This window comes from Microtus pennsylvanicus, chromosome 4 (assembly GCF_037038515.1).
Source record: "Microtus pennsylvanicus isolate mMicPen1 chromosome 4, mMicPen1.hap1, whole genome shotgun sequence".
NCBI classification, from domain to species: Eukaryota; Metazoa; Chordata; class Mammalia; order Rodentia; family Cricetidae; genus Microtus; species Microtus pennsylvanicus.
Genome location: NC_134582.1, coordinates 90666532 through 90678833, shown reverse-complemented (window position 1 = coordinate 90678833; position 12302 = coordinate 90666532). Strand labels below are relative to the sequence as shown.

Sequence of the window (12302 nt, the reverse complement as noted above, 5' to 3'; positions counted from 1 at the left end):
GTACAGTGAGTACTTTTTTCTACTGAGCCATCTTCTGTTCCAAGAGGAAACAAATGTAGAGAAGACGTCTTAAATCTTTTACAGTATAAGGTTAATGTATCTGTGTCTGTTTAGGTTTACATCTCTCTCCATGGTCATGGGCCCTGATGGTACCATCCATGATGAAGTTATCATCATATTCCATCACTACTCATAGATTTGTGTGTATCTATATATATCTTTATCTACCTATATAAAATCATATATCAAAAATTACATAAATCGCTATTAGTTATCAAATGCCTACTATATTCTAGGAACCAATGACTTTCATATATTATATTCTTGCAGCTAACTAGTAAGACAGAGATTTAAAGTAGTTGCCAAAAAACATAGTCAGAAAGAAGCAAAAGTGGAATTTGAAACATGAATACTTCTATGTCATATAGAAAAAGGCTGTTGGCATAGGTGTTTTCTGTAATTCAGCATCGGACTCCAATATTTGCCAAGTACCCACTAGGAGAAAGTCCTGTAATTTCAGGAATTCCAAGTCTGTCAATAACAACAAAGAAACCAAACCTAGGAGTCATTGGCACATGGGGGCTGTGTGCTGTAGGCATGCTTCGGGGTCCCTGGACCTGGGGTCTGCATTCCGACCACGTACACTCTTGCTGTGGAATACTCAGTGAGGCTCAACCATCTTAACTTAGTAATTGGGATTTGGACATGATCTTGCCATGAAACCCACCCCAACCTTTCAATATCTAGCGAGTAAATACACTACAAGGAGAGCTGGGGCCAGCTAGCATTCATTGTCTACTTTCTGTATGCCAGGATCTAGGATAAGAACTTTATACATTGGCTTAGACTTCAAAGTAATAGTACAAAGCAGTTAATACCATCTCAAATTTGCAGCTAACCTGAAAGCTCTGGGAGTTTAATTTGCCCAAGACCATAGGGCCTTAAGTCCCGAGGAATGGAAATGTCTTCTTCCACAAGCCATCTTGTTCCTCTTACAAGAGTAGGCAAAGCCAAGTCCCTACCTGTTCAAGACTGACAGAGCCTACATTACACTTTCAACAAGGGTTTGTCTGTCAGTATGCCCTTACATACCAAGAAAAGATGGGCCTCTTGCATTCAATGAGACTTCCTTAAAACTGGAGTCCACCACCGGTATCGTTTAGATAGTGGTTTGATTAAATGGGGTTAATAAGTAAGGCAGAGTTAACAGCGTAGGGCAGAGGTGAAAAACGTAAGAGATTAGAGGAGACAAAGGTTTAGACTTTCATTGCTTTATGGAGTGGATAGATGAGGAGACTTTACTAGTGGGAAGTGACTGGCTACTCAAGTCACATAGGCTTGGTGTCGCATGCCCATAAAAGGAATAAGAACCCCCACAGGGAGTTCAAGGAGCAGCCAACATGGGGGCAGAGGCTGCACACTAGACTGTTATGACCATGTAGGTAGCTGGATGGGAGGAGCCCCACAGGATCTGATACTAGAGACACATAAGAAAAGGTAAGATAGGTATTGCCATAAAGGCACAAAGGGGAGAGAGAATCTGCCAAGGCTTTGAAAGGCATCGAGGCAGGATTTTGTCTAGCTTTGTTTTATTGTGTCAGAGACTGGGGGCAGAGGACATGGGAAGGCACTTGCTAGGTTCTGAGCTACAAGAGTAGCGTGTGGTCCAACAAGAAGAGGATGCTGGAGGGATTTAGAGTGTGTTGCTCAACGTGTTAAACTTGCTATTATCAGGACACCTGCATTTTGACAAAGCCTCATCTCGGTGTATGGAAGACCTTTAGCTCTGAAATGGGTTTGCTAAATAAATATAAGACCATAAATAATGAAGCTACGTTTTTTTTTGAAACACCTTCTGGGGCTTTTCAATCCACAGACAATATGCAGCATTTTAAAAGCAGGTGGGTATGGACGCGATCCTAAACTGGAATTGAACACAACAATTAATCAAAAAAGATTTTACAGCTGAAACATCAAAGCACAAAGAGAATTGATATTTCTGTATGTTACAAATAGCCATGTTGGCTAAATCAATTTCTCTAACTTCTCCCTTAAAACAACTTTGGAAAATAAAAATATTTTCAAAGTTCCTCCGCAGAAGCTTTTCATTATATGCTTCTCTTTTCCTTGAACGACTTTGCCCCCATTCAGCTGGACCACAGTAATCTGAATTCAAGACTGTAGGTATTTTTAACTGTATTGCCATATGTCACCGTACTTTATTTTTTTAAGTCAAAACACTTAAGAGTGATCTTTTCTTCTATAATGACTAGAAAATAGATTAGATTTTGACTAAAGTAGACACTTAAGAGTTATGAAATTTGACCAAGCCACAAAAGCTGCTCAGCCATGGGAAATCCCTCACAAGCTGTACTTGCTGAACATCTTCCAGGCCTGGGCATGAAGTGGATAGGACCTCATTCCTGGCCCCTACTACGTGGGCAGGGCCCTCAGGGCTTCTGTTAAAAACAGGGACTGGAACTGGTCCCTGAGCTTCAGGACAAAGGGCAACACCTACCAGCCACCTCCAGACCCTTGAACAAGCAAGCCAAGGCCATGAGAAACGTATGATATACATTAAAGGGATTTCTATATAGAACCTTTTGTTATTGTCATTGTCTTTGAGACAATGTCTCACTATGTACCCCTAAGTAGCCTGGAACTCATAGGGATCCACCTGCCTTTGCCTCCTGAAGTCCCGGGATTAAAGGGGTGCTCTATCACGCCTGGCTTCTTTAAGTAGAATCTTAACAGAGGAAACCCTCACAGCTACCAATCACCCAGGCAGACTCTTCTAAGAGAAATGGAACATTAAACACCTACGACAGGCTTCACATGAACAAATAAAAACATAAGTGAAATAAAAGCAGGCTCGATGTATGCTAAGCAGGCAGATTTGCCTAGAGCAACAGCTTGCATCCTGTAGCCCTCATAATTGTAAATAATTGCTAGCTGCCTGGAGCTGTGGATTTTAAGGACAAAATAAGTGGAACTTGATTGTTCCCTGGTTAGGGACTCTAAAGTAGCTAAACAAGACCATCCAGTTAACAACAGGAGGCAAAAAGGAAAAAAAAAAAGAAAAAGGAAACCTTTTGAAAGGAAAAAGAAAGCTTTTGACTCTGACACGCATCTTACAATGATCCATTTTTAAGTCCATGCTGGATTTATAGTTGATGGCGCAACATAGTGTTTAAGAGATAATTCCAGACTCCTGGTTTTACAATCTAATAATTATCTGGTTTTACTACTTAAGTAGCTCAAATTCAACAAATAAATGCCAACTTTGTATTTCACTTTGTAGAGTTACCACTGGAAAAGAAGACTATCCCGAGGGAACACTCGGGATGAAAGAGTTCTGAACTTTCTGGAACCAGAACATACTAGTCAGAGGGATGGCTGTTTCAGGGAGCTGCAGATGATTTTTGTTTTAGTTGTTTTTTTTTCTAATAATCAACAGTATTAAATTGAGGTCCTTTCTAATCCTGTGCTCATGAGCTAGTGGTACTGGAAAAATCGCTTGGCCTCTGTGGGCCACAATTACTACCTCTGGAAACAAGTGTGTGTGCCTTAGCGCTTTAGAGAGAGCTCAGTATGGCTGTCTCTACTCTCCTCAGCATGCCCCTATTTAGCATCTCCTACACATCATGACTAATTCTCTCCTGAAAGAAAGTTGCCTTTTATTAGCTAATAGGCTTCATGACAGGAGGAAAGCGGCTCATTTCTGCCCTGGCCAACACAGGGTGCCTATGTGTCATTTGTGTACTTGGGGAGCTCAGCCTTTTTGCTGGTGGAGTTTCCTATGATAATAATAATAATAGCACTAACAACCACCGCCATGTTATTTCTATTGCTTGGCACTGTGTTCAACTCTGGGTGGACCCGTCCAAGTGGGAGGCTTTCCCCAGTTGCAGTTTCTCACCCGCAGTGGGCATCACCCATCCCCATGACATTTCTTTCCGTAAAGAGCAAAGCTAAACATGATGAGGTCACTGAATCAAGGTGACTTTAGACTTCGTCACTTTCTTGACTGCAGCACTCATATCCCACATCCACCATTTCATGTTCCAGGAACAGCCAGAGGAAATCCTTTCCCTTTTCTCTACAATACAGTCCTGATTCAACAGCAGGGAAAAAAGGAGAGAAGAGAATTCCAGGCGAAATATTATGTAGTCCCAACCAGTTCTGTGAACAAGGAGACAGCAATGGGGAGAAACACTTCCAAAAAAGATTCTGTTCCTGCCAGGTAGGAAGCTGCATCTCCCACTGAATACTGGAGCCATCCTTTCTTCTGCTTCTCCCCACTGATGCCCCAAAACGGAAAGCTGATAGTGGAGCGATAACGGATACCTGTGTTGTCTCCTGACTGCTGGAATTTCCCCAAGAGCCATTACCCATGCTTTACAATAAAGACTGGGCATTTCGGTTCACAGTTTTCAAACAGGATTTACAGACACTGGACACAAGATCTTGATGTTAAGCTGTGTCTTTTAGCTACAGCCAGTGTTTACAGCCTTCTATCCAAAAGGAAGGGTCAGAAGCTACCTGCCTCAGAGGGAAGCAAAGTTAGCCCCTTCCAAGTCAGTTAAAAGGATCTGTTAAGCCACTTCACCAAAATGAACTTTTATAATAGCACTGTCCTTTGAAAGTAGAGGCCTATTCATCATTAAAAAAAAAAAGGCATGGCTAAGTCATTGCGATCTGCTACTGGGCCAAGTCCCTTGGAAACCGCCTCCTTAGACGGGATGTGCTGAGCAAGTCATAATCATTTTGCCAAGAGTAACCCCAGAAACCGTGGTGCAAAATGCAATGGAAACTAATGCTGCCAAGATATGAGCACGACATTCTGTAAGCGTCAGGGAAAAGAAGCCAGCCGGAGCCTTCATACTTTCAGACCCGTTTAAAGCCCAATACGGTGTTACCCAGAAATGACTAACACTCATTTATTCATAAAGCCAAACTATATAAGGATGCGGGAGTTCTCCATCATCAGCCCTATCATAGTTCCTGGATTCTTTGCTTCTCCCGAAGAAAGTGCCTAGAGCAAACAGTTTCCCAGATCAAGTATTTAAGGCAAACTCTGAAAACGTGCTTTTATAGTCCATTAAAGACTCAGTAGTTCTGATTCCTCTTATTAAGGCTCCCCAGGTCGGCACTGGTCAGGCAGAGACCTGCGACTTGCCTGCTGGGATGCGAGTTAGACACCTCTAATCTCCAGAGGCCGCCTGGTCCCGCCTCTATGCTAACTTTTCTCCACAGCCTTCCGCTACTCAGGGCAGCTTTCAGAGCTCTGTACGGCGAACTAGCAGATCTAAAAGCGCCAGTCTGCTTGCGGATCAACCCTAGAGCACCATGGAAACGAGACCAGACGCAGCTCAGCGAGACCAGACACACGAGGGATCCCCGCACGGTTGTCACGGTGGAAAACCCGCAGGCACGGCTGTCCCCAGCTTCCCAGGAGACGTGTACAAAAGGAGCTCTTACCTTATACTTCATCGCGGCGGTGGTCTGGTCGGATGAGCCCTGGTCCTATCCTAGTCACTCCGTGAAGCACTGCAGTGCCCGCCCCTCCATTGAGCACAGGGCTGGATGGAAAAGAGAACCTTCGCCTCCCGCGCTCTGCCCAGCCTCTGAGCTCACAGCTCGACCAAGACCTGCAGATCACGGCCCATCATTTCCATACTTCGCCGCCATTGGCTGGTGCGGGGGAAGGTACTGCCTCCACCCCGCCCACCTCCAACTTCTAAAAGGCTCCGACAAAGAGCGTGTAATATGATCATTTCTTTTCACGTTATCAAAAGGGCGGAGGAGAAAACAGAAAGCGAGGAGGCGGCCCAAACCACCCCGCGAAAGAAATAAAAATTTAAAGAAGAAAGAAATAGAAACCAGACAAAGGAGATACGTTCCTTTTGAGATTAACCCAAAATTTTAAAGAGTCCGAATTCACAAAGCAGTCTTGATGATCTCGCTTCCTGTGACCTAGTAACTAGTTCATACACTCATTTCATTTCAAAGCCATTCACCTCACAATGTCTACATGAAACGAGCGGGGGAAACAAAAGGTTTTCTGTCTCCAAAACCCCCTCCCCTTTTTTTTACTAACCACCCCTGCTGATAACTCTCTCTGTGTCCCTTTCTTTTTCCCTTCCCTTTTCTGTGGCCATTTTTTCTTTCTTTCTTTCTTTCTTTCTTTCTTTCTTTCTTTCTTTCTTTCTTTCTTTCTTTCTTTCTTCTTTTCTTCCTTTCTTCTTTCTGTGTTCAAAGTACTTTGCAAAGTCAGCCTGCTAGGAGCTGGAAAACATTTCTCCTCGGTGAAAAGGAACTCACAAGCACAAGGTTTTCCAGGACTATCTCACTAGGACCTCAGATAGAGGAGTGTAAGATACATTAAGAGCCCTTGGCAGTCTTTGATGAGGATAAAGGTTGGATGGGAACCCATGAGGGTCCTATAGAACTTGTGCTATAGATCACCCCTCTTCGTCCAGCACTCTACCCTTTGCTGGCATTGCCAGGTCAGGCTTTGAACACTGAGGCTTTTTCCTGCTGACCTCTCTCCCCAGAATGACCAATTAACCCACTCACACTTACTACCCAGGGAGAGGAACCCCACTGTTTGATAAGCCTGGTTAAAAACTGGACAGATTCTCCCTGACAATGCATGGAATATGATTTGTGTAGCTGTTCCATTTTGAGATTTGTCTAGAGAATCACTCAGGAGAGGACAGAAGTTCCTTTTCCTTGGGCCTCAGGACTTGGAGCACTCAATAACTACCCCCTAGTTGGGATGCAGTCCAGCCAGACTGCTCCACTCGGGTGGAAAAATCAGCTCTTAACTTTTTTCCTGACTAAGCTGGACCAGAATTCGTTTTGCCTCCCACCTCCCACTCTAAATTCCCAATGGATTAAAACTTTTGAAAACAAAAACGATTGAAGCAAAAAGCACAGAAGAGCAGGTGCCCTACAAAAGTGGTTTCTGGGTGTAGGGTTTACACATGAAGTCCATGGTTGCCTGTGGTTCTGGTGCCCTCATCACTATGCCCCAGCAGCCTTGATGAAGTTGATATCGCTGATCAGACCTCTTCCAGGTCATGGCTTTTGCTCCTTGGCCTCAAAGCAGAATTGACCTGGGTGATTTGCAAGGTGTTTTGGACCCAGATTAGGCATGAAACAGAGTGGTAGAAGGATCATCCTGGTAGCCCTGTAGACACAGCAGCAAGGTCAGTTTGCAGGAAGCCTGTCTTGTAACTACATAGCCATGGGAGGACCATGAGTCAAAGGTCTTTCTCTCTGATGAAGTGTCCTTGGCCCCAGGAGATGGAGGTGGCTTTACCATTGGCTTCTTCAGCAGCCAGGCTGAGTCTTCCGTTAATAAATGCGAACAAGGCTAACCCACCCCATCTGAACATCGCAAAAGGGTTTGCTGAAGCCTGTGCCCTCAGGTGTTTGTGAAATTGCATTCTCCAGCTAGAGGGCTTGATTCCTATCATGTGACCGTCTTGTTTAGGAATCACTACAAATTTCTTAACTTTGCAATCTTAGTCTCCTTAAGTATAAACTAGAGAATATAATTATACATACCTACTGGGGTTAGAGTGAAGATTAAATGAAATAATGTCTATAAATATAGTTGCTTGTTCCTGGCATTATTATTTTAATATCAATGTAAGTTTTATTATATGTCATTTTGCTTTTATTGATTTTTATTACATATCATTAGTGTTGTGAACTAAGTATTTGGTATGTTAATGACAACTACCACTGTTGTTACATTGCTCTTGATAAAGAATGCTGTAGGCCCTCATAAATAGGTGGAGAAACCCTCCATTTGGGTCTTATTTTTATGTTTTATTTTACGCGAATGAGTATTTTTGCCTGTCTGGAGTCTGTGCACCATGGACATGCCTGGTGTCCATGGAAGCCCAGACAGGGCATTGGAACCACTAGCTGAGCTGCCATGTAGTTGTTAGGAATAGAACCCAGGTCCTCTGGAGGAGCAGCCAGTGCTCTTCACTACTGAGCCATCTCTCCATCCTCCCCTCCCTTTGTGTCTTCTCTTCTCATAGGCAGTAGCAGCTTTCTATTTGACAAGTCTCGCTTGAGTGCCTATCATGGGCCAGGTAGCTCTCTAGGCGGGAGAAGATGAAAATAGCTTAGACAAAGTTCCTGTCCCTCATGGAGGAAAATAACTGAGGGAATATGTAATATAAATTGCAGCGGCAAATTCTATGAAAAGCATACTAACCAGTGGAAATTTCTAGAGTAAAACAGACCAGCGTCTGTGTGGAGGGTGAGTGGGTGTCTTACTTTCAATAGAACCATCAGGGAAGCTCCTGAAGGAGGTGATATTTAAACAAAATCTGAATAACATGGGGGATGCAACCACTACCGGATCTGAGGAGAGAACATTCCAGACAGCAGCGACACATGGACAAGAATGCAGAAGGCATGAACTCCGCGTGTTAGCGGCTGCAGTCAGGGGCTAGCACAGAGGTACACAGGACAGAGGCAGAACATAGGCGTAGAGGTGGTGGAAGGGAGCTAGGATTTTTCCTTGAGTGTGACTGGAAGACATTGGAGGGTTCTGAAGAGAAATATTTCCCCCCAATTTTCACCCTTAAAATATCAAGCTGTAATCTCAGTGCCACTTGAGTATCATAGATAATGGTGCTTTATTGGTTATGTTCCCTTTCAATTCTTGAGGAAACACAAATTCTCTCGGTGAATAAATAAACAACCCTTTCTGTATCTATTGCCTGAGATGTGAAAAGAATGTTAAACCTGGAGTATATAATTGAATTACTCAGGAAACCCTTGGGTGGGTCCCAGAATAGACAGGGACCCTGGGGCTCAGCTCCACCCTGCACTAACCAGCATTCATTTTAGTAGCTGCCTTTTCGGCTAAAACGATACTTCTTTAGATCCTGGTGCATTCAGGATCAGGGAAAGGGCACCTGATGCCATCTGAGAGATTTCATTAGGAGCCGTTGCACATCGGCAGGGACATAGATGGAAATCAAGCAAATGCTGGGACTGCCCATAGCTCAGGCAGAACCCTGGTGTTGTTCTGTAAGAGCCAAAAGCAAAATCTCGGAACTAGGACCTGTGAGCTGCCTGGGAAGTCACCTAGTCAAAGCCTCATAGAGAGAACCAAAAGGGCACCCAGAGAGTGACCTGCGGTCACATGTGCCTTAAGCCACTCACTCTCCTGAGTATCCACTAAACCGATTTCTTCTTAGTTTCCTTATGTGAAATCTCTCTGTGTCTCTCTCCTGAGTATACCACCTATTTAATTCCCAAAGGACAGAGCAGACGACATTAAGATTGTGTTTGACAATCTCTTAGTGATAGGTTAATGCCTTAGGGAGCAGAGTTGGGACACTTTGGTGTGGACTATCATGAGGACTTCATCCCTCCCCCTTTCGGTTTCCTCCTCCACAGGCCATGCCTATTCCTTCCCGGCTTTACAGACAGGTCCCTCTGCAGAGAACATGCTAGCTAGTTGTCTGCTGTCAGCACTGGCTCAACACACTAATGCCTTTGTGTGTGCTTATCCACAGCCCCCACCCTGCCCACCTCGCTTTTTCAGAACAAATCCCTCCTTCTCCTGACTGTGCCTCCATTGTACTCGGAACACAGATCTCTTGAAGTACTTTTCCGTGTTTGCATGGTGATGGTGTGTTGACGTCTGTTTCCCCAGCTTCGGGGTGGGTTCTGGAAGAACAGGGTAATAGCTGGCTGACCTTTCTGTCTCTTTATACCTTAGAGGTGCGCAAGTCATTGCCATACGAATAAGGAAGTAATTCAGAGACCACATGTTTACCTCCAAGTTCAGCGTAGTGCCCGGGAAGGGAACAGGAGAAAACATATCTGAGAACATCCCGCAATTTACATTATTAAAATAAACACGGAACCAATGGCAGACTGCTGTCAGTTCTGTCTCTGTGAGCTAAAAATAGCACTCACAATTCCTAAGTGGTTTGGGAGGAGGCTAAAGAATAACATTTTGAGAGATGCGAAAATTGCGTGTAATTCAAATTTCTGTGTCTATATGTAAAGTTTTATTGGCACACAGCCATCCCTGCTCATTTACATACCGTGTGCTGAGCTACAAATGTAGGGCTGAGTGGTTGCCCCTAAGCTAGTAAATCCTGCAGAGCCAAAATAACTATCTATTAGAAAATAATAAAATGATAACAAAATATTATTATAAAATAATAAATAAAATGCAAGTACATATCTATAATCCCAGCACTGAAGAACACTTGGTGACTTCAAATCAGCGTGGGTGAGATGAGAACTGGCTGCCCCACATCAAAATGCACAAAGATAAAATAGACAAATAGTACGATCTGGACCTTCTCAGAAAACATGCTATTTATGTTCTAAAAGAAAATAAAGATCTTTTGAGTTCAGATCCTTCTACATGGGGAGCAACCCAGAAGCTGCATTAAGATCAGACCAGAGGAAGCAGGCTAAGCTAAGAGGCATGCTAGGACTATGTGTTACTATTTCTAGTTTGGTATCAGGCTTTTTTCTCTATACATATTAAATCATCCCCTAAAATATTGCCCGTGCCGCTTTCCGGTTCTATGTTAAGTCTATAAAACCTGCCAAAGACAAGCCATTGAGTGTTCTCTTTCAGTCCAGTGAGTGACCTTTGACTGAGATCCCTCAGGTGCTGGGTTCCAAGATAGATGTTTACCGTTGTATGTGGCTGTTTGTTTGTTTCCTGGCTTTCCAGTCTCCTGAAATAACTACACAGAAACTGTATTAATTAAATCACTGCTTGGCCTATTAGCTCTAACTTCTTATTGGCTAGCTCTTACATATTAATTTAACCCAATTCTAGTAATCTGTGTATTGCCATATGGCTGTGGCTTACTGGGTAAAGTTCTGGCATCTGTCTCTGGCAGGGCTAAATGGCTTCTCTCTTGACTCTGCCTTCCTTCTCCCAGCATTCAGTTTACTTTTCCTCACCTAGCTCTGTTCTATCCTATGAGGCCAAGCCAGTTTCTTTATTAACCAATGGTGCTCACAGCATACAGAGCGGAATCCCACATCAGTTTACAGATAATCGTTTCACTTAGCATTTGTCTTGGGTATGAAATCTAGGGGGTAGATTGATCTTTGTTCATATATTACAACATGGAAACTTTGGAAGGTTTTACAGTTCACACAAAGCTACAGGGCAGATGAGTGACACGTTTGCAGTAGGAACTTCTCCTCTCTGAGTCAGTGTGGCCTCAACCACAGGCTGCACTGCCCACCAGGCTTCCTCTCAATACCATTATCTAAACCCAGTCGATTGTTTCTTAAGGGTAAATCTGTGGCTTAGTGGAGAACTAGCTGAGAAACAGATGGCAGTACTGTCAAATAGTGTAAATACACACATACACACACACACATACACACATACACACACACACACAAACACACACACACACACAGAGTTCCTCTTATTATTCATTGTCCTCTTCATCCTTGGCTTACCTAAACTCATCTTGTCCCAGCTTGCAGCCGGTCTCTGACAGGAAACTTTCCCCCCAAAATTCTATATATCCTTCTCTTGCATCCCAGGCTCCTACCCTCCCTGTGTCTCCTATCATGTAAGGCCAAGGTCATAGCTTCCCTTAAGAAACAGTCATGACTGTTTGGTCTTCTTCTCTTTACATGTTAGATTCAACAGCCCCCTCCTACCCCTAACAACACCTTTAATGTATTGCAGCCCAGAACATTAGCCAAGGGGCATGGGCTACTCAACCACTCCCCCACAACACTCTATTACCAATAGTGAACTAGGAATAAATTACATTTCCTAAAGTACTTGGTAAGGAGTACTTTAAATTTTGACTTTGAAGGTGAGGGTAGCATATATTAAAAAGGCTTGTTGGTTCATGATCTGTTGTAAGGAGTGCGCTTGTTTGTTTCCCGGCCACCCGGCAACTCAGCCCTGAAATAATCACACAGAAACTATATTATTTAAAACACTGATCTAGCTTCTTATTGCCTAACTCTTACATGTTAATTTAACCTATTTCTAGTAATCTGTGTATCTCCACATGGCTGCGGCTTACCGTGTAAAGTTCCAGTGTCTGTCTCTGGTGGGGCTACATGGCTTCTCTCTGCCTTTGCCTCCTTTCTTCTAGCATTCAGTTTAGTTCCCTCCCCTCGCCTACTTAAGTTCTGCCCTATCAACAGGCCAAGACAGTTTCTTTATTCAGCAATGGTATTCACAGCATACAGAGAAGTCCCACATCAATGATCCCTGGGTTACTTTAGATTTGGTTTCTCCTTAACTCAATGAC

General features: G+C 43.6%; 1 protein-coding gene across 3 annotated transcripts in view; it reads right to left on the bottom strand.

The window, feature by feature from the left end:
• Nedd9 (neural precursor cell expressed, developmentally down-regulated 9) overlaps positions 1-12302 on the bottom strand; it is a 175505-nt gene that overhangs the window by 48136 nt on the left and 115067 nt on the right. The window contains exon 1 of one of the 3 annotated variants that reach the window (XM_075969833.1): positions 5482-5624. The exons of the other annotated variants lie outside the window; for them this stretch is intronic. Within the exon in view, the coding sequence (XP_075825948.1) occupies positions 5482-5493 (12 nt within the window). The 5' untranslated portion in view covers positions 5494-5624. Of the gene's footprint in view, positions 1-5481; positions 5625-12302 lie in introns of those variants that run through there. 3 annotated transcript variants of the gene reach the window in all.